The sequence below is a fragment of the Gopherus flavomarginatus genome, chromosome 5 (genome assembly GCF_025201925.1).
Source record: "Gopherus flavomarginatus isolate rGopFla2 chromosome 5, rGopFla2.mat.asm, whole genome shotgun sequence".
NCBI classification, from domain to species: Eukaryota; Metazoa; Chordata; order Testudines; family Testudinidae; genus Gopherus; species Gopherus flavomarginatus.
This window is the reverse complement of record NC_066621.1, coordinates 117,523,216-117,545,987: the sequence shown is the minus strand read 5'-3', so window position 1 is coordinate 117,545,987 and position 22,772 is coordinate 117,523,216. Positions and strand designations below refer to the sequence as shown.

The 22,772-nt window shown below is 48.9% G+C and overlaps 1 protein-coding gene across 5 annotated transcripts in view; it reads right to left on the bottom strand.

The window, feature by feature from the left end:
- The window catches only part of FLVCR2 (FLVCR heme transporter 2), a 64,905-nt gene extending 42,766 nt beyond the window's left edge, over nucleotides 1-22,139 (bottom strand). For 4 of the 5 annotated variants that reach the window (XR_007774703.1, XR_007774704.1, XM_050955708.1 and 1 more), the window contains exon 1: nucleotides 21,507-22,139. Coding sequence is in view for 2 of the 5 variants with exons in the window: in XM_050955708.1 (XP_050811665.1) it covers nucleotides 21,507-22,139 (633 nt within the window). In the remaining 3 variants the exon portion in view is untranslated. The remainder of the gene's footprint in view (nucleotides 1-21,506) is intronic. The other variant, XR_007774705.1, reaches the window with a different exon arrangement.
- Nucleotides 22,140-22,772: the final 633 nt, after the last annotated feature.

Sequence of the window (22,772 nt, the reverse complement as noted above, 5' to 3'; positions counted from 1 at the left end):
AGCCAAGAATTTGTCGTCCCGACAAATCACATTCCCTACTATACCAACTTATTGGTCCCCTCCAAAAGGCATTAGATAGCCCACTTTAGCTTTCACAAACCTGTGTGCTAAATGTATAGGCTCCTCACTAATCACCCCAGGTGCATCGTAAGTTAACCGTTTCACTGGTCTTATTACCCTGTCTCGCCTATTAAGAATCTCTGTTGCTATGGTAGGGGGGACATCCTCTTGAGTGCCGGATGGGGAGGTTTCCTGTGAGTTCCCCTCAGATACTGGCATAGGCTCCTGCATTTCTAGTTCTAACAGTGGAGGGTCGCAGGTGCTCTGGACATCCTCCATCTGTATGTCACCATTGTCCAATAGCCTGTGTAAGTCATTACACGGGGGTCCCACCAGTGGCTCAGGGATGTCAGGAATGGGCCTAAATACTTCTGCCATAGGGTTTAGGGCGGAAGAGGATGTGCTCTCTTCTGATTCAGCGGATCGAGACTGAAATCTTGTCTTCATCCCAGGATACACCATGGTTGTGTCTTCCTCCTCAGACTCACTGTCAGATGTGCCGAGTAGGGGTAGGTTAGCTGCAGGAGGCCGGCTGTCCACATTGGAAGGCGGCTTTGGTACAGCACCTTTGTTCTGCCCAGTTGCCCTGTTGTGGCCCATCTCATAAGGGCTGCTTACCAATTCTCCCACAGGGAGCAAAAGGTTTCTATGCACGGTTTTGGTCTGCCCTGGACCCTCTTCAGGTTTTATCTTGTAGACCGGCAGGTCTCCTAGCTTTTCCATCACTAAGTAAGGTATTGCCTTCCATCTGTCAGCTATCTTGTGTTTGCCAGCAATACCCAAATTTCTCAGCAGGACTCTGTCCCCTGGCTGGAGCTCTTGCAGACGTACCCTAGCATCATATCGATGTTTGTTGCGGCCTGCATTCTTCTGAGCTGCAGATGTAGCTAAGTGATAAGCATCCCGCAGCTTTTCTCGTAGACGGGATAGATATTGCTGGTGAGTTTCATAGCTATCTCCATCCTCGGATACACCAAAGCACAGGTCTATGGGTAATCTTGGTTCTCGCCCAAACATTAAGAGATATGGGGTGACTCCCGTAGCGTCGTTCTTTGTGGCGTTGTAGGCGTGCACTAGAAATGCGACATGTTGGCTCCAGGTTGCCTTCTGCTCTGGCCGCAAAGTCCCTAACATATCTAACAGGGTTCGGTTGAACCTCTCTGGCTGAGGGTCACCCTGTGGGTGATAAGGCGTTGTCCTTGACTTTTTAATTCCTGCTATCCTCAGCACCTCCTTCAGAAGGTGACTCTCAAAGTCTCGTCCCTGATCCGAGTGTATCCGGGCTGGGAATCCATAAACTGAGAAATATTTTTCCCACAGTACTCGAGCGACGGTAGTGGCCTTCTGATCACGTGTGGGATATGCCTGCGCATATCGCGTGTAATGGTCGGTCACTACTAGGATGTTCCCAATATTCCTCTTGTCCACTTCTAAAGACAAGAAATCAATGCAAACCAGCTCCAGAGGTTTGTTGCTGGTGATGTTCTTCAGATATGCAGCCCTCGTGGGCAGAGTTTTCCTTTGCACACATCGCGCGCCCGTCTCACATTTCCGGCGAACATCTTCAGCCATCCGTGGCCAATAGAATCTACTGCGGATAAGTTCCAGGGTCCTCTCCATCCCTAAATGTCCAAAGTCATCATGCAGGGCCCTCATGGCCAGGGCTCTGTAATCTTTTGGCAGCACTAGCTGATTCCGTTGCTTTTGTAGAGGGTCTGTGGTCGTGCGGTGTAGCACTCCCTGAATCAGTTTTAGTTTGGTCCATTCTCTCAATAGTAGTTTGCCCTCTGGGGTAGGTGGGACAACCTCAGCTGGGCCTCGCCCCCCTCTTTTGGCAAGTAGTGTATCACGAATGTCAGCATCTTGTAGTTGGGCTTCTTGCCAGTCAGCCGTATTGAGCATGGGCAAGGGAGATTGGTCCAAAGCAATATAGTTCACTGAAGCAGAAGGCACGCCTTCAGGGGGTAGGCCCAAAGCTTCAGCAACACATCCATGAAGGCTCTCAGGGGCCTCCGGCTCTCGGCGACTCACACTGCAAATAGCTCTCACGCCATCCGTGGGTATCACAGCAACATCAGGTGCCTGCGGACGTCTGGACAAGGCATCTGCATCTACATTGCTCCTCCCTGATCGGTATTGAATGCTGAACTCATAGCTAGCCAAGGCGGCCACCCATCTCTGGCCTGTAGCATCCAATTTAGCACTTGTTAACACATAGGTCAGTGGGTTGTTGTCTGTCCACACCTGGAACTGAGCACCGTACAAGTAGTCTCGGAATTTCTCAGTGATGGCCCATTTCAAGGCCAAGAACTCCAGCTTGTGGATGGGGTAGCGAGTTTCACTGTCAGACAGTCCTCGGCTGGCAAAGGCTACCGGTTTGCGTTTGCCTTCCACTTCCTGATACAGTACTGCTCCCAGACCCTCCAAACTGGCATCAGTATGCAGGATAAACGGTTTGCTTGGGTCAGCAAAGACTAGGACGGGAGCATGAGTTAAGCGAGTAATGATTTCCCGAAAAGCTCTCTCACATCTTTCATCCCACCGCGGCCCAAATGGTTCGAAGGGGCCATAGTGTCTCTGCAAAGGCGGCTTTGGAGGCCTCCGCTTATTCTGGGTCTTAGATTTGTTCTTGTTGGACTGGTATCCCCTGGTAAGATCATTCAGAGGTTTTACAATCGTAGCATAGTTCTTCACAAATCTGCGGTAGTAACCACTAAATCCAAGAAACGTCTTGAGTTCTCTGTAGTTAATGGGACGTGGCCAGGTAGTGAGTGCTTCTATTTTATCGGGGTCAGTACTCACACCCTCTTGGGACACGATATGACCTACATACTTCACTGAGGTTTGGCAGAACTGGCATTTATCAATTGAAAGCTTCAAACCGTATGCCTCCAACCTGTCGAGCACTTTAAGAAGTCTTTCTTCATGTTCCTCCAGGGTTCTTCCAAACACAATCAGGTCATCCAAGTAAACTAACACCTGCAGTAAATTCATGTCTCCCACGACTTTTTCCATAAGACGTTGAAATGTGGCAGGTGCTCCAGAAATCCCTTGGGGCATGCGTTCGAACTGATAAAACCCTAATGGGCAGATGAAGGCTGTCTTCTCCTTATCTTCTTCACCCAGAGGGATCTGGTAGTATCCACTCCGAAGATCCAACACAGAGAACCACTGACTACCCAGCAAACAGTCCAAGGCATCTTGTACTCGAGGCATGGTGTACTGATCAACTGTAGTGCGCCTGTTTAGGGTGCGGTAGTCAATACACATCCGGATTTTTCCACTCTTCTTACGAACGACCACAATGGGTGAGGCATAGGGGCTTCGTGACTCTGTGATGATACCATTCGCGATCAGCTCTTGAAGATGATGGCGCACGTCTTCCATCTCAGAGAGGGCAATCCTCCTAGACCTCTCCCTGAAGGGTCGGGGATCTTGTAGCCTGATATGGTGTTCCACTCCCTTTGCACATCCCACGTCCCACTCATGTAGTGAGAACACCTTGGATCTCTCGCAAAGCTTCTTCCTCAGGCGATCCTTCCACTCCTCAGACAGCGGTGAGTCCCCGAAGTCAAACTTCGCAGGATCTATCATTGGAACTTCAGCTTCACACTGGGGTCTCACAACGCTTTCAGGCTCAAAAATGTCTGCAATCTTCTGCCCTGGTTTTACAAACACATCACGGCGTGTTTCATTAGCAACCAGTATCGTCACCTCCTCCTGGGCTTCAGCAGGTAGGGTTATGACTCCGCTGAGAACCAGCACTCCTTCTGGGAGCCCTCCCTTGGTTGGCTGCTCTACCACAGCTAATGTTCCCTTACTGCCTTTTAGGCAGGTACTCCTGACAATCACCTCCTTTTCTGACATGGCAGGCACCACTAAAGGGACCGGGCCCGCATACCTCAGTGCTCCGACTGGCAAATCAGGCATCACTTTTCTCGTGTCCTCAATTTTTCTGTAAGCCTCGGCACAGTGTGTGTGTATCACCAAGGTATTCAGATATTGGTCTCCTGCTTGCTGTCTGCAGTAATCGGCCAGTATCCTAAAGAGGCTGGAGTTGGTCCCTATTAGCACAGACACATCAGAGGCTCCTTTGGGGTCAGGGCATATTAAAGCAGCAGTGTCCACCTCCTGTCTTACCCCAGCAATCTCTTCTGGGAATTCCAGGTGTACTATGACATAGCCCTGATAAGGGTATTCATCCATGCTGAGGCCACACAGACCAATGCCAGTCAGTGGCTGTATGGGCAGGTGCCTAAGCATCTGTTGGTAGAATGACTGAAATATAATAGTCACTTGAGATCCAGTGTCAAGCACAGCTTTACACTCCGCCCCTTCAATCCTCACCATGACCTCTGCTCGAGGCCCTATCAGTCCTGCAGGGATCCCAGCTGGTTGGTCTCTTCTGGGGGAATCTTCAAATCCTCTAGGCCTAGATGGTCTCCATCCCCGGACCTTCTGGCAGCTACTGGATCTCTCCCAACTGATCCTCAGCTTTTCATACACTAAGGAGGGGTTCTCTTCCTTATGGCAGTTAGCAGCACTGTGCCCATCCTGACCACACCGGTAGCAAAAGAAGTGTCCTTTCCCCATTCGGCGAGGTGGGACGGTGACTCTAGATACTGACTTCTCTATCATCACAGTCTGAGGCTCCTTATTCCGGGAAGTCTTAGCTTGGTCAATGATGCTTTGCAGCTCAGCTATCCGTTCTGTCAGGACCTGCATTTGTTGGGCAAGTTCCTCTGTGGTGCTCACCATCAGTACACTGGCCATTGGCGGTGGTGTCGTACTGGCTCGTTCCAATGTTTGGGCTTCCCAACACTCGCTGGCTGCCTGCCTTTCTTCTTCTTCCCTGACCTCCTTTATCAGCTGGGAGTAACTTGGGGGATGTTCCTGCCGTTCTCTTAGTCGGAGATGAAGTAGGATCGGATTCTGATACTGAGTCCCTCTTACAACTTGAGCCAGTCTGGTCTGATCCATCTGCGCAGCAGTCACTGCTCCCCTCATAACAGCTCTCTGAAGTAGTCTCTCCAGCCTCTGTATATAGGCTGAAATTTTCTCACCCCTTTGCTGTCGGGAATTAATGAATTTACAGTAACTGTCCTCAGGGCCCTCTACACTCCCAAAGGTATTATCAAGGGCCTCTAGGCAGTCCTTCACACTGACCTCAGGGTCAGTGAGCTTCAGGGTGCGAATTACATCTAATGCTGGGCCACTAAGGCTCTCTATTAGACATCGTCGCTTTTCTACATCGGGTACGGCCCACTCCCGCAGCATTTCAGTAGTATGCTCCGACCAAAGTTCAAACTCCTCTTCCCCATCAAATAACCTTAACTTACGACAAGAGTTTGACGTAGCATAGGCCAACACAATCTTTTCCAATATGTGCCCCAGTGCTTTTGCCCAATCATAGGCTGAGTCTGCCGCCCCTGAGCTAGAGGCTGCAGGACTGGGGCCCAACAAACCCGACATATTAGCCATTATACAAACAGTAGTTTCCTCAAAACATAAACATAATTATTTCCCAATACAGTGGAACACTCAACAAGTGCTTGCGAGGGGTACTGACCCAGGGATCCCGGACGAGCCCCCAAAAATGTAACCCTTCTGCCCCTCTAGTTGGCAGCAACAAGGGCCGGGTTCAGTATCCAGGGGTTCCGTTTCAGTAACACAATGCATAACCGGCTCGAGCCCCCACCCAGTGACCTGGGACACTCACATACCACACCCCCCTGGGCGCCTCTAGGAGGCAATACTTCCCCTCTCGCAAGCACGGAGTCTGAGTGTAGCAAAATCTTTTTTAATAAAGGAAGGAATCAATGCGGCATCCCACTGGAGAAACACCACAAACAGGGTTATAACACAAACCATAAACAAAAACCCACCTCCAAGTACGTTTGGCACTGTCCTTTTTCCGCTTAGGGTTTTAAGTCCAATCACCTCAAAGTCCAACAACCCAAAAGTCTCTGGTCAATGCCACCCCAGAGTTCGAGAGTCTATCTGTAGAGGTCCCTCCCCCCAGCCTGGGTAGAAAGGGGCACCTTACGTGGTCCAGGGCCAACTGCCCTGCCTCTCCGTGGGTTCTGCTTCCACCTTCTCCACGAACTGCTCCGCTTCACCAGCCGCTCCACTCTGCTCCTCCAGCCGTCCTCAGGAACTGCTCCGCTCCACCAGCTGCTCTGCTCCATGAGCTGCTCTGCAAAACTGCTCGGCTCCGCTCACTCTGTGGGCCGCTCCACCTGTCCCACAGCTACTCCGCTCTGCCAGCCGCTCTGCTGCCACCAGCTGTCCCGTGATCCGCTCCAGCCGTCCCCACAACTGCTCCACTCCGCCAGCTGCTCTGTTCCACAGCATATCTTCAGGCTCCCCCCCTAGCTAGCACAATGCTCAGTGCTCTCAGCTCAGTCATTTCAGCTTTTTTGTGATTTCAACTCTTAGTGATCTCAGCTCTTAGTGGGGGAGCCCCAGTGCGAGTGCACCATTAGCCCCAAGTGAGTTCAGCTCAGCAACCTGTATTTAGATTCTTGAGGGAATAAAAAAATCAACTCTGACATTCCACAGTGGAGAGAGGAGGGGGTGCAACTGGTGCTTCTGGCTCCACAAGGAGCCTGCCCCACCAGGCACAGATACCTGTCCCCAACCTCTCTACTTCACTGGGTTTTGGAACCCATGACCCTTGTCTAGCAAGTACCACCCAACTGAGGGTGAGTCATTTGTCACCAAGCAGTCCCACCGCTCAGCAATCTGGGATAGGGTAGGCGTGTCTATGCAAATAAACTCTCTGACATTCTTTCCACCAGATGTCAGGGTAGAGCTTATCCTGACTCTGCTTACATAAGTTTAGGAGCATTGCTTTCCCCCCTGTTCTGTGAATGAACAGAGCTGGGTTGGCTGTAGCTTATCTTCTCCTACCAGAAATACAAGTGAGAATAAATTAGTGATGAGAGAAAGAAGCAGCTTTAGCCCCTTATCTTTTTTTCCTTTCCTTGAATCTGAGATAAAACAAAGGAGCTGTCTCTGGGAGGGGGCTCGCAGATCCTGTCTGGGAAGAGATGGGGGCCCAAAGAGAACTTGCCTGCCCCTGTGAAGGGGCTTGTAGGACTAGGCGCTAGGTTGGTTTAGGTGGGGCAGGAGCGTGGCGCAGAGACAGTGTCATTACACTAGAATTTTTCTGAATCTCATGAAATACTGTAGCTATGTGGCATGTTACTATGCTGAGGGGGCAGGTTGGAGCTTGTGAAGCTAGAGTCGTTAGCCATAAAAAGCACAAAATAAACTGATTGTAGGGATTGATAGGCCATTGTGGAGAGACCTGTTCTCCATGAAATCGGTGGGATTTGGTGTAACCGCCTCGCTTGCTCAGTCAGGGATGCCCTACGGTGATTTCAGATAATGAAGAGAAAACTGAGATTGTAATTTGGTAAAGATGAGAGCATAAAGAACATATTCAAATACCTGAACATCAGGCACTTAACTTTCAGATACCAGGGTAGCAGAAGAAACACTTACTGGAACATAGGATGTCACAGTATGGGGGTTCAAATCCAGCCCAGCGAGGGTCACCACTTCCCCTATAACTGTGGGTGCCTTTTGCTTCTGGAGCTTCCACCCTGGGCTATTCACAACTAGCCTCCAAGCATGCAGGTCAGACCCTGAGTTTCTGTATGACAGAAAGCTCTGGTTCAGCAGGTCTGACCCCAGCAGCCTGTGTACAGCCCCACAGCGGCTTACACTTGCCTTGTTTATTACTTCCAGGGTGACCCCACACACTCCCAGTCCCGAATTTTCCCCAACTCATGTCTCCTGAAGTGTCAAGCCCTCTTGTGAAGAGCTCAGGGAAATAATAAGGTTTGTTTCTCCTGGAAAGAGACAAAACCACATCACAGATTATAAATTTACCTGGGGGTAAATACACTGTTCCCTTCAAACACAGAACTGAGTTGGTTTATGGTAAAAATGAAATAAATGTATTAACAAAATATACATAAGATTAAGTAAGGTCAGGTATAAGAAATGAAGAGAGAAAGAGTTACAAGTAAAACAAAACAAAATATGCTGCTAAAAGTCTAAAACATAATCTAGCCAGATACAGGCTTTGTTCAAGATCTCTCTCACCAGAAGCATTATTATTATTCCCATTTTACAGATTTAACCCCTGTGTTAGCAAAGGGCCCAGTTTATAAGTAAGGGCAAATATATTTTACAAGTTAGCAAGCATTTTCCATTTGCAGTGTCTCACTGGCAAGGATGGTTCTGTGACTAAAGTACAGAACAGGAGTCAGGAAATCTATGTTATTCCTGCCTCTGCCGCAGGCTTCCTGCAAGGTCTTGGACAAGACTCTTTGCCTCTGTGCCTCAGTTTCCCTTCCTGCAAAAATAAGGATGATGGGATTGATCTACCTGACAGGGTGTGGTGCTGAGATTGTTTGCAAAGCATTGGGAGAAGCCTTCTCTGGAAGGCATTGGGATCCTCACCTCTCCCCACAAAGAGGTACACATGGATACTCAACTCCTCACTGTACTTCCCACTGGTGTCTTCTCAGAGCACCATTAAATCATTTCCAAACATAAACAAGATGTTTCCCCCAACACCCCAGATATCAAACATGCTCACTTAAGGGCACTATAAACCTGAGGAGAGAGCTAGAAGGGAAGAGAAAATAAAATCTATGCAATCCTCCTCTGAAATAGTGAGATGATGTGGTGAGAAGAGCGTTATGTCGTGTGCTTAACCTTCTCTCAAGCCTAGCATGCAATGAGTTAATGGGTTCTCAGTCTGGTTCCCAGTGGACACCAATTACCCGACCTTACTGGCAGTCTCATTAGAAAGATCAAGGACTGAATAGATTGGATAATGAATGTCCCTCTCCTCCTCCCCCATTTATCCTTCCTCATCAGGGTTAAGGGTCACATTGGCAAAGCAGGGGAGGGGAAAGCTGGCATAGCAACAAGTGCCATCCCCATTATGGGGACAGAGAACTTTAGAGCGTAGGGTTCACAGTGCTGCCCCTTTCACCAGCACAAAATTCATATGAATGCTTTGAACTTTACATAGGCAGCGAGAGCTCAGAGCCAGATATGTCCTGCACAATGGGAACTAGCCTCTGGCCTGAGAAAAAGGGCAAGGTGCCCAGTAACTGATACTTCAGCACACAGGGCCTCCTCCAGCCACCCCAAGCAAGGAATGTAGAACTCCAATCCCACCATAAAAGCAGGTTTCCCCAAGATTGCTCCCTGCATCAGGAGTGCCAGCATCACTAGAAGTAGCAGTATGATTCAGTTTGTTTAGCCTTCAAGCAGGTACCAGCCCTGATTACACAGGTGTCAGATATGGATTATTTCTCCAGCTGTTGCCCTCACATAGAGAGCTGAGCGTTGCTACTCCCTCAGTGCCCTCCCTAAATCCTCTCCTTACACCACAGTTGCCACCGTTCAGCAAACATTGCTCTGTTGTTTTACTCTTTTAAAGCCAAGGTTTGAGGCAGGGGCTAACAAAAAAAACAAACAAACACTGTTGCTCTGAATGGGAATTTCTAAGCCAGCTACAGATACAGGCTCTGGTCTCCATAACGCCAGCCAGGCAGCAATCCTGCCACCTCTCTGCTCCCAGGTGAGTGATTAAAGACATGGCCTGATTCCCACTCAGCTTCCCCCAGGGGCTGAGAATACATTAGCCACTAACACACACATTCTCTTCTGGGGATGCTGGAATGATGGCGGCTGGGGGCACAGCATCCCCTCCCAGCTTGAAATAGTAATAGCAACCAAATACATGGCTTCCCTCACATACAGGGTTTACAGTTTGGTTCAATGGCTTTCAGCACCCCCACTATACAAATTGTTCCAGTGTCTTGCCCTCATCCCCTGCCTCTGGGTTGGCCACTGACAAAAAGACTTGCTAGGCCCTCCCATTCCCCCCATCCCACTCACCGGCAGAAGGGCTGCTTATTGCCTTACAACTACAGGGGGCACCAGCAGCTTCTCTTGGTGGTTGTTAAACTCCATTCATTTTTAAACCGTTGAGCTGGATAGAGCCAGTGCCTTATACCAAGATAACATTGTATGCTAGCCCAGCATTCCAGCCAACTGTGCACAATGGTGCCTCAAACTGAAGTCTTTCAGAAGCCAAAAAAAGCCGCACTGTGTCCACTCTCTGGGGAGAAGTATCTGTCACTATCCTACAGGCAGACTAGTAACTTCCAGCAGGTACCATGAAATTTCAGGCAGAGCCTATGCACTGGAACAGACAGAGCAGCACAACAACGAGCATACATGCAATTGCTGGGAACAGGTTGCAGACAACACCAGATCTGAGCCAATAAGAGTATTTGAAGGCCTTGCATTTAACCCAGAATGCTAACATTTCCCTCAAGGAACTTATAGAGTAGCAACTGCTAGGGAGGAAAAAAAAAAAAGAAGATTATCCCAGTATTTGAAGGGGAGCCAGGGGAATGTTCAAATGCATTTACAAATCATCAATCAGGTCCCATAAAAATGAGATAATCTTAAAAATCATGATTTTTTAAAAATGAACATATTTTGGGTCTTTATTTGCCTTCTGGATTACCAGCACTTAAGTGATCACATTTTCAAGCTTTTCTCCATGGCCAAGCAGTTTAGAAACTTAGTTTCATCTTAGAGGGGGAAAAAGGTGAGATTCTCATACTCCCTTGGCTTCAGAAGCTGGGGATTAAAGAAAAATACCAATTGGCACAGGGTTCTCAATAAAATATGGAGAACTGGCAAGACATTAAAGAATCCACCAAGTTTCAAGTCTGAATATAGTAACTGTTAGTTATCAAGAGACAGATAATTTTTCAGATCTGTGGAGCACAAGCTGGCCAAATCATAGAATATTAGGGTTGGAAGGGACCTCAGAAGGTCATCTAGTCCAACCCCCTGCTCAAAGCAGGACCAATCCCCAGACAGATTTTTACCCCAGTTCCCTAAATGGCCCCCACAAGGATTGAACTCACAACCCTGGGTTTAAGCAGGCCAATGTTCAAACCAGTGAGCTATCCTTCCCCCTCAAGAAACAGGTTTCTTATGATTTCTTTTTGTGCAGTGCCTAGCACCAACAGAGTCCTGCTCCAAACAGCTAACAGTCTAAAAGCACAAAGCAGTACCTCATCCAGGGGCATCTGGTCTGTTCAGATGGGCTGAGGGTAGAACCCTTTTACAATCAGAATGAAATGTAGCTCTATTCCAGCCCATATAAGCTAGTGTAAAATACATTGTTTCATCATTACCAGTTACATTTTACAACAGGGAAAACGTAGTTTCATTGATCTGGGAATCCATCTCCCTTGCTGCCCCCGCCCCACCCCGGGACACATGTGACCCATTCTGAGAAGCATTGATCTAGGATTGCAAAAGGCTGATTTAGTGAGAAAGAAGCCCCTGCATGTGGAGTATGTGGCTCAGGACTACGTTTCAAAACCCAGACACTTGCTGGAGTCAACACCAGTCAAACTCTTACAAATAGAGTTCTGCAGCACCCTAAAGTAACAGATGGAAAAGGGCAGGGCTCCAGTAGCACCACATGTAGGTTGGGCCATGTGAAGCTGGACATAGTGCAAATACATTATAGGAACTGCATGGTTAGAGGAAACATGATCACACGCAAGACGGTCCAGCAGCCTCCCAACCCCCACAGAGTCTGTGCTATATGCACGACAGAAATAACAGAAGGTTACAATTGTTGCTAAATTCTATAGTGGGTCAACCAGGTTGTAACACAGTTCAGCCTAGTGGCCTGCTAAGACACCTTGCTCTAGCCCTGGTAGAGATCTAAGCTAAAACAGTTTCTCAGCCTGGTTGTGACCAGTTTCAGCCACATGCAAGCTCCACCACCACTGCTAAGCTCTATTGTTTTGGCTGCACAGACAGGCTGTGCTTGGATTGACTGAAGTAAGAGTACTACCCAACCTTTGCTCAGGCGAATGTGTTGCCCAGTGGAGGGGAAAATAGAATGTATTCGTGCAACCGATCCTTTTATTACCACCATCTCCCAAATTACAATCACCACAGAGGAGAGGAAAGAGAGCCATTTCACTGCCATTGTGACAAAACTGTGCGGAGCTAACAGTTTCCTGAGAAAGGGTTCAGTCCTGCTGCCAAGCCACATATGGACAGTTCCATAGGCTGGGAGTCAGCACTATGTTCTAAGCAAATCATACCTACCCTCAGTTCCTAGGATCCCAAGCTCTAGCACAACACACAATAGCCACAGCTTCTTCACAAATGCAAATCCAGATCATGGCCTGCACATTACTGGGGAGAAAAGCAGGATTAAAAGCAAAAAGCAGAGCGGCACTTGATGGGGTCTGGGGAGCAGAAGGGGAGGAAGGGGTTGTTGTGGTTAGATACTGGACTGTGACTCAGAGCTGGGTTCTGTTCCCAGTTCTACCCTAGATTCACTCCATGATCTTGGGCAAGTCTCTCTGTGTCCAGGGGCGGCTCCAGGCCCCAGCACACCAAGCGCGTACTTGGGGCAGCAAGCCATGGGGAGCGCTCTGCCGGTGCCGCGAGGGTGGCAGGCAGGCTGCCTCCAGCGGTGTGCCTGCGGAGGGTCCGCTAGTCCCGCGGCTTCGGAGGACCTCCCACAGGCGTGCCTGCGGAGGGTCTGAAGCTGCGGGACCAGTGGACCCTCCGCAGGCACACCTGCGGGAGGTCCACCGAAGCCGCGGGACCAGCGGCAAAATCCCTAGAGCCACCCCTGTCTGTGTCTCAGTCCCTCCATCTGTAAAATGGGGACAATGGTATTTAGCACTCCAGGGTGTTGGTAAGATACATGTTTGAAAGATTCTGATATTTTGGAGGGGTGGGGGTGTCACAGACCAAAGAAATAGATACAGATTAGGTAGATAGGCATCACCTGGTTAAAAAGGGGCAGCAAGCCCCCCTCCCTAAAAGACACCAAAGATAATCATGCCCCCAAGATGGGCTGTTAGCTTGCAAATGCCTCTTGCCAAAGAAAGTTTCCTGAGTGAGGTTAGTTGAGAGCTACTCCCAGATGAATGTTTTCCTATTGTACGGAGATTAGTCCAGAGCAGAGAAACTGGCATCCCAGAATGCTCTGAAGCTTCCTTCATGCCTTGTCTGGGAACTCATTCCAAGCAGGCATAGTGCTGCTCTACTCTTCTGCACCCTCATTAAGGCACATATCCAGTCAGTCACCTCTCAGATCTCTCTGTGTGTTTCCAGTGCACATATCACCACAGCAGCAAGAAGCCATGGACTCTCAAGCTTGGCAAATTGACCACAAATGAGCCAGACAAATTCCAATTAAATCCCTCTGAATTAACAGGAAGCCGTAAGATGGTGCAACAAATGGTCCCTATTGCTCTCCTATAGTTAATCATCCAAAACACTCAGTAAGCACAGATGGAAAAGGTCTGGTGGCCTCTCTAGGGTTTCAGAGTTTACAGGCCAACTGAATGCTACATCCTAGAGCAGAAAAACATCTCTGGCTTTGTCAAGTTTCGTTGGCTCACTCCATAGAAAAATTCACCTGCATCACAAACTTCAGTTCCAGTAGCTAAATCATTTCAAGTAGAGAAAGGAGTCCCAGCTGCCTGCTGGGATCCTAGAGTTTGACAATAGGCTTGAGATTTGAATAGGAGTATGGAGCGCTTGCCAGATCCAAGCATAGTAAGTACATGCAGGTCAGGTGCAAGATGCATCCAAAAGTTCTGCTGGTACAACTCAGTCCATGCCTGTTATTCTAGACCTGGGCCCTTATACTCCTCTGCCAACACATCTCAGCTCTCCTCTGTCCCATGGCACTCCCCTGCTAGACTTCTCACAGAGTGACCAATAATCATCTACTTTGTGTGGTGCTTTGGGAGGAGGAAAAATTTAAACAAAATTGAACCAATTTCCTTTCTTTTTTTATGAACAAAGACAGCACTTGAACTCAGGCCCCGTGAGATGAAAAGCTAGGGCTCACGGGTCTTGTGTGTCTTCACCATCACTGGAAAAGAAACATCAAACCTTATATCTCAATAGCTAGAGCTCTCCTGGGAATAGAATAAACTCCCTGGCTCCTGCTCAATCACACTTCTGCTTCTTGTGACCTTGCTGACATCATAGAAGAGAGCCCCTTGCTCTGTGCCAGTCACTCTGGCCCTCTCAGTTCCACTTCTGCTGTATTTGCCTTTGACTCAGCTGAGTCAGGGATGCACCTTCCCTTCTCCCAGTTTATAAACAGCAGCAACATGATGCAGCAACATCCCAGCATGAGAGCAGAACCAGCGAACGGGGATGCGGGGAGGGAGTGAGATCTGAGAGCAGTTTTTGGCTAGGCAGCGGATGCTGAGAGGGTCAGCAGGGAGATGCTCACTCTTTGGGGAAGGGGTGAGGAATGCATGACTTTCAAAGACTCACTACAGCTACACAGGGAGCAAACAGTACTAGTGTCTAAGAGGCTTGGGGCAGCCCCTCCACTCGCCAAAAGAAATACTGCAGCCATTCAGAGAGCTCCTCCGCAGACCAGAAAGTCAGCTGTGGCTCTGTCTGAGGCTGGTGTGTGGCTGGGAGTAGCAAGTCAGATGAAATACAAAGGAAGCTTCATCTCAGGCTCCAATGCCTAGACTGTTTATAGAAATCTAAACATTCCTGGAGAAGCCATGTCTTTGCCTGGCCCTGACACACCCTCCAATGTGGGCCCAGACACTCCCTGAAAATTAGAGACCAGAATGTACAAGTGCTCATTAGAGTGTTCTCTAATCCGAGTGCTCTGACCCCCCACCCTCCTGCAGAATCTGGAAGCGTGGCTGCCAGAGAGGGTTCGGTCACTCAGGCCACCTCTTGCCCCTTTGTGGTCCCACATTAAAGCCATACCTGCTCTAATGGAGGTAATCCATGAGGAAGTCTGGCACAGACTCTGGAGCATAGGTGCTGACTCCGGGGCTAAAGCACCCACCAAAAAAATTTGGTGGGTGCTGAGCACTCCCTGACACAGCTGTTCAGCAGCTGGCAGGGGGCACTTGGGTGAGGGCGGAGAACAGCGAGCGGTGGGTGGGTGGGGGGTTTTGGGGGAGGGGGTGGAGTGGGGCCGGGGCCTCCGAGTGGAGCAGGGGTGGAGCACCCACCAGGAAAAATAAAAGTTAGCACCTGTGCTCTGGAGGGAAGGGAAGTCTGTCTCACTTCCCAATTAACCATCCCCCTATTCTGCCCACATCAAATCAGACCTCATTTAGAAGGCAGGAGCTGCTGAGCTGGTAGAGGAAAATGACGACTAGTAGGTTGCTTGAAGGAGCAGAAACCCACAGCATGAGATCCTGGCCATTTATCAGGCTTTTAGTGGAATGCACTATTCTGCAGTGAAAATTCTTAGGGAAAGATGCACCTGTGCAGTGAGACGTTAAGCAGAGTTGTAGGCATGGTACAAACAGTGCTGTGAAGTTACCCTGTACAGAAGCAACTGATCTGTGAGACTGGGATGTAACAGCCCAGCTTATCAGAGTGGGGCTGGGATTCTTCCCTAATACACAAAAATCCTGCTTTTCCCCAGCAGCTTCCACCTTGGAAGCCCTAGATCACCAGCTGCAGTGCAGTCCAGGCTCCTCAGAGCCAGCACAGTGACTCCACCTAAGAACACATCAAGTGGCTGCCTTCTTCCCAGGGCCAAAAACGCTCCTTCCTACTGCGATGTTCCCCTGGTGTTATCCGTACTGGTGATCTGCTAGGTCACTCCAAGCCTTGACTCTGGGAGCCAGCTTTCCCATGCTCTGCTGTGAGAACCTCCACTTCTGGGCTGTTCGCGCACAGCGTCTGGCACGTAAGCTGTTCCTTGGATTGTGCAACCAAATGACACTAGCCAATATCTGGTCCCAGACAAAACCCTAGGAACCTCCGTCTTGCAGTGTCCAGTTATGCCCACTGGACGCCGCAAGCTTATATGAGTTTGTCAATTTAACAAAAAAATTGATATGCACCAGGCTTGTTAAACCAAGAGGAGTCTCCGACAGGCTTCAAACCAAATGCACTGCTTCAGGTAGAACCAACAAACAGATTTATTAACTACAAAGATAGATTTTAAATGATTATAAGTCAAAGCACGATAAGTCAGATTTGGTCAAATGAAATAAAACCAAAATGCATTCTAAGCTGATCTTAACACTTTTAATGCCCTTACAAACTTAGATCCTTCTCACTTTAGGCTGGCTGGTTGCCCTACAGCCAGGCTCTTCCCTTTGATCAGCACATCAGCCGCTTGGTAGTGATGTCTGTAGATGGAGTGGAAGACAGAGGAAGAGCATGGCAAACGTCTCTCCCTTTTATCATGTCCTTTCATCCCTCTTGGCTTTGTCCCTGCCCTTCAGGTGAGCATTACCTCATCGCAGTCCCTCAAACTGACCAAAGGAAGGGGGGTGACTCACTTAAGAGTCCAACAGACCCTTTGTTGTTGTCTAGGCCAGCGTCCTTTGTTCCTGTGAGGCTGGGCTGGGTTTGTCCCATACATGCCCTGATGAGGTATGAACTACCCCTCTGCTTCTGGAGAGTTTTGCCTGGGCTTATTTTAAGCCATGAAGACACCTTTTCAGCCTCATAACTATATACATGAAATTACAACCTATAACATTACTGTAACAACAATTACTATAACATCACTATAAAAACAATGCTCAGTGCATCATAAGCCTTTCGAAGACACCTGGCATGACAAACTTTGCATTGGATACCACACAATCATTTTACAAGGATTAATATGGGAGAGCTGAGTGTTCCCCTGAGGTACAAAGCATCACACCTACCCATCCACATCAATGTCTTCAACTACTCATAAGGGACAGAATAAGGGCAGAGGAAAAATCTTCCCACAGATAGGCAAGCACTCTTCTGCAGCGTCCTTACTTCAGACCCATCAGTTGTGTCTTTCCTTGGTGTCAGAACATGCACGACCTGAGTGGCAGGGCAAGAACCAAAAGCAGGGTCCAACCCCAGTCTGACATAGAAGCAGACTCCAGAGGTGGCAGCAGGAAAGAGGAATCATAGAAACACAGATGCTCTCACCTTAAGGTAACAGAAAGAGAGAGGATTGCACATTAGAACCCCCTGAAATTCTTTTGATTTTCTACAATTGTTTTATTTTCAGGAATTTCTTGTTATTTCATCTTATCTATTCCCCCCGCTCTACAGCTCAAGTCCAGCACCAGGGAGGTGGGAGACCTAGGGAGCAGGTGTCAAGTCCAGCCCCTGGGGATGTGGGAGACCAAGAGAGAGGGGCAGAGGGTACTGGGTACTGCCCTTGGGGAGGTGGGAGACTAAGAGAGAGGGAGCAGAGGGTGTTGAGTCCAGCCCCCAACGAGGTGGGAGACCCAGGGAGTGGGGAGGGATGTCGGGTCCTGTCTCCAGGGAGGCAGGAGACCCTAGGGGGAATGGTAGAGGGTGTTGGGTCCTGCCCCAGGGAAGAGGGAAGGCCCTGAGTGCAGGTTGCAGAGCAAGCCCATCCCATGCTCATCCAGCAGCAGTGTCTCCTGTCCTGGGTGCTGGGCTCAGCTTCCCACCTCGGGGTCTCAGTGTTACTCAGGTTTGGCCCAGTTGTTCCTCTGCGGTGATGATGAGGGGACTGGATGGGACAAATCTGAGTGAGTGGGGCTGTTACCCCATGTACTTGGTCACAATGCCACTCACTCATATTTGGACCAGTGAGCTACCTCAAGGGGGCCAGACAAATCCGAGAAACGCTATGACCATGTACCAGAACGCAACAGCCAGAGCCAGGAAACAGGCCCAGTCCCTTGAGACAGGAGCCGCTGCTGTGGGGTATTTCATCTTATGGGTTTTTTAATGTTTTTTTCATTTTATTTCGCATTAGCAAAAAACACAAAGCTCCGATTATACCCTCCCTCTTGGCAACAGCTCATCTTGTGCCCCTCGCACTCCACATAACAAGCAGATAAAGAGCTGCCAGCAAGCCCAATGGGAGCAAACAAACCTGGTCACAGCTCAGCAGTTCAGTGGTTTAACCAAGGGTGAAAATGAGCAGCCCAGATTGTCAGGAGGAACAGTTAGTTATCAGGTTTCTTTCTATGGCTCCTGACCGACGATCAGCGTAACCCTGGAGGACTTTCAGAACTTACAAGGAAACAATCTCACTAGCAAGCTAAATATTTCTCCTGCGCTCACCACTGTGGTATCTGGGCGTTAATGGTATTTAGAGAAAGACTCAGTCCAACAGCTCAGTCACCTGGGTCTCAAGGAATAAGTTTGTTCAGCCCTTACAGTGTGCAAAACAGATTTTTCAAATACACGGGACATGGGTCCCTGTTCCAGCAGCCTCCTATTCCTTCAGTCTCTGAACTCTTAGAACAATGCTCCTACTGCTATCTATTTTTGCCAGAGCATGTGTTCCCAGCTGGAATGAAGAGTGAGATTGAGATTTTCCTCTTGGCATTAGAAGACCAAAGCTGACTTAGAGCACCTGTCACATATGCTGGGTCAGAACAACCAGCCTGATCTTTGAGCAGCTGATAAATAAATATACTGCAGGGAAAATGATAAATCCTGGCTGGGTGCCCCTGCACACACCCGGCTCAGCTGAGCGAGGGTCACTGTAGAACTCCACGTATCAAGTCAGCTACAGATTACAGGTGACATTGTCAGGATCTCAGCAGAGATCCCTCCACAGAGCATGGCAGTTCTGAAGCATGAATTCTTTTTACACTGCTTGAAGAATTCAGTAGAAGGCTATTAAGAAGCCCTCTGGAGACTCTGCTCTCCCTATCTTCTTCTTCTGGGACATAGAGCCTCAGGAAAAATCATCACATGCTGATCTTTTGGGCTTATGGCTAGTGAATTGCCACCAATATTTTAATAAGGAGATCCCATAAAGGTCCATCTGAAATAAGCCCTGTGCTATGTCCCAGGACTGTGTGTATTTGCAGGGAAAAGAATGGAAAAATCTATTCATTTTCCCCATTTGGACAAAAATGCTTTATGAAAAGTAAAGTGGGAGAAAGCAGCACTGGGCAAACAAATGAATCTGATGGGCCTTTGCTGGAAGTGATTACGCTGTTTCTGGAAACTCCCCTGAGTCTATAGACAGTGTTTGATTTAACAGAGATCAGATCATGGCATTTTAAGTGAAAAGTCAGGTGAGACCCTGTGAATGGGACCAAGGGAGGAGAATTCGATTCTCTCTACTGGAAATTTTTTTTAAATTATACCTGAACTGTGGTGCAATCAGATTCATTCACTGATTTGCTCTTCAGAAGTAACATTGAATCCCAGGAGTAAGGCATATTCAGCAGGGATGACTTAGTAGTATGCAGACTGGATGCAATTCCAGCAGAGGCAGTAAAACAGGTTGGGGGGGTAGGACTCATCATTTAATGCTCTACATGCTTCCGTGGCACTATGTGGTGTGCCAGCTAGACAGGAGTCACCCACACACCCAGCTTCCTTCTCAAACCCATGACACACTCCTTGTCATGGTATAATTCCCCACTCTGAACCTTAGCATCCTAAAGATGGGCTACCAGCATGAATTCCTCTAAGCTTAATTACCAGCTTAGAACCTGTAGCGCTGCCACCAACCAGGAATTCCAGTGCCTGGTACACTCTGGTACCCCCAAGACCCAGACCCTCTGGATCTTACCACAAGGAAAGTAAACCCTTTCCCTCACCATTGCCTCTCCCAGGCTTCCCCTCCCTGGGTTACCCTGGAAGATCACTGTGATTCAAACTTCTTGAATCTTAAACAGAGAGGAAAATGCATCTTCCCCCCTCCTTCTCTCTTCCCCCTCCCAGATTCTCCCTGAGAGACAGTAATCCTAACACAGAGAGAAATTAGCCTTTCTCCCCACCAATTCCCTGGTGAATCCAGACCCAGTCCCCTGGGGTCTCACACCAGAATAAAAAAAACTATCAGGTTCTTAAACAAGAAAAGCTTTTAATTAAAGAAAGAAAAAACAGTAAAAATTATCTTTGTAAATTTAAGATGGAATATGTTACAGGGTCTTTCAGCTATAGACACTGGGAATACCCTCCCAGCCTAAGCATACAAGTACAAATTAAAATCCTTTCAGCAAAATACAAATTTGAACTCCTTCCAGCCAAATACACATTTGCAAATAAAGAAAACAACCATAAGCCTAACTCGCTTTATCTACCTAGTACTCACTATTCTGAACTTATAAGAGCCTATATCGGAAAGATTGCAGAGAAACCTGGTTGCACGTCTGGTCCCTCTGAGCCCCCAGAGAGAACAACCACCAAACACTAACAGCACACACAAAAACTTCCCTCCCTCAAGATTTGAAAGTATCCTGTCCCCTGATTGGTCCTCTGCTCAGGTGACAGCCAGGCTCACTGAACTTAAGCCTTTACAGGCAAAAGAGACATGAAGTACTTCTGTTCTATTAACCCTTGGCTATCTGTTTATGACACTCCTACTGGGCAGGAAGGACATTATATAGTTCTGTGTATGAGGCAGTGGCAAAATATTCATATTCATATATATTCAAAGCAGACTGAATGTCAAACGATTCATATTGCACCGCACCTATGGTCTGAACTAGCAGATCTGGGACACTGCCTAGTCACTAAAGACATGTGCCAGTCCAATAGCTTGTGTTTGGTTTTAGTGATCCTCTGCTTTTAATATTCATACTGCATGAATTGCCTTCCAAAGCTATGTTGTACTGTTACTGGTGCATTTATTTCATGCAATGTGCATCAGTGAGGCATTCAGGTGCAAATATCAAGAAGTGATTTCCCTGATCTCGTTTCAGAAGTTAGAAAAAAATATTCTCTTTTCAAGGGTGACCTGGCTGCACGTGAACAATGTTACAGCTTGCAGGAATGTCATTCACGACCACCTCACTGACCTGCCTTGGCATTAAAGTGCTTAGAAGAGTTTGCTCCATCCCTGTGCAAAGAAGCAAAGTCTCTGTAGCATGTCTTATTGGGGAAGCTCATTGCCTTACTATGGATCAACAAAACCAGAAGTAGAAAAATCAGAGGCAGAGCTATGAGATAAGGCCTAACACATGACTGCGCCCTTTGACACATTTTCTAGCTTTTTTCCAGTCTAATTTTAAATATCCCAAGCAATAGGGCTCCTGTTTCTTTCCCTGGGAAACAATATCACAGCTCAATATAGCCCAGAATCTGTTCTAATTATACCCTCATGTGCCATGTTCAAAAATCCCTCTTTCTCTTTAGGATTAGTAGAGTTATGTTTCTCTCTAGCAATGTCATAGCCAAGCTAAGTATATTTCCTGCCAAATATACAAACCATATTTTCTCCAGATGACTCTCTGCCTGTTATTTCTAATGTCACCAGATCTCGCCGCATTTCTGTGTCCTCAGTGGAGGTTGCAGCTTTTCCCAATTTAGTGTCACCTGTGAGTTTCATTACTTCTCACCTCCCAATTTTAATGGGGACACCATAAGTTCCAAGCATTTAGGAATGAGAGGCCTAGTTCCCTGGTTACCTGGTTCCCAAAGACAGCGATGGAGCAGGCAGTAGAGACCTCATGGGACCCGAACCAGACAGAGGCGATGCGCGAGGGCATGCCCAGAATGAAGACCTGTGCCACCGAGCAGATGACCTGCCCTAGGACGGTGACAGGGAAGAGGTGCGGCTTCATGCTGCCCAGCTTCACCCAGGCGCCTAGGCAGTTGAAGGCTGAACCGGCGAGGGCGATGAGGCGCAGGCCCCTCTTGTCCAGCAGCCAGGCCACAGGGAAAAGAAGGGGGATGTAGGTGAGCATGTAGCACATGGAGAGCCAGTCGATGGCGAAGGTGCTCACGCCGTAGAAGTGCACGAAGACGTTGTTGATGCTGCCGTACTGGATCCACTGGAAGGCATTGCAGAGCGAGTAGCAGCTGAACAGCACCACCACGGCCCAGCGGCGCAGGGACAGGCGCACCTCGGGGTCCCCCACAGGGGCAGGCCCATTGGGGGTCTCGGCCTCCAGTGACCCAGGCACTGGCTTCACCCCCTCCAAGAGCTCAGGCGTCTTTTGATACGCCAGCCCCTTCTCGCCTGGCTCCGGCCCCCCGCCCCCCCGGGAAAACGCCGGGCAACACGGGCTCCCCATCCCCTGCGCAGCGCTGTCCCGCATCGCGTGCCCGGCCCCTACCCCGCTCCTTATGGGGTCGCTGGTCCCCGCGCCCCGCACCAGGCTGGTTCCCTCTCCCTCACTCCTCTGAAACTGTCACTGTCAGCAGAACGCCGTTCCACGGGACACGTCGCGCTAATTGGCTTAGAGAGCGGTGCTGTGATTGGCTATCTGACCAACGAGCCCTCGTCCCTCCACGTTGACTGGCTACAATGATCCCTGCTGGGCCCCGCTCTTCCGTTGCCATGGAAGCCATGCCACGCCTTCCCGTGCGCCATTGACTCCGTGCTGGTGACCTGCGGGAGGAGCTTCTGCAGCGCAGGTTGCCCCTGCAGCACCGAGCTCTACAGGGTCCCACCGGACACTCCCGGGAAAAGTCCGCAGAACCTGAAAGACCTGAACTTTGGTCCTGGAGACGTGGGGAAGTTGCGCAGGCCCCAAGGGTCACATCCTGGGGTCCATAATAAACCCATCGGGATCGGGGGCTGCAGGCTGGCTAAGGTGGCAAGTCAAAGGAAGGCTCTGGAAAGACACTGCTAGAGATACACAACCCACCGATAAAACTACTTCAACAGCAATGGGCAGCACAACTCGACCCATTGCAGTGCAGGGCAGTGAAGCCTGGGGCTTGACTTT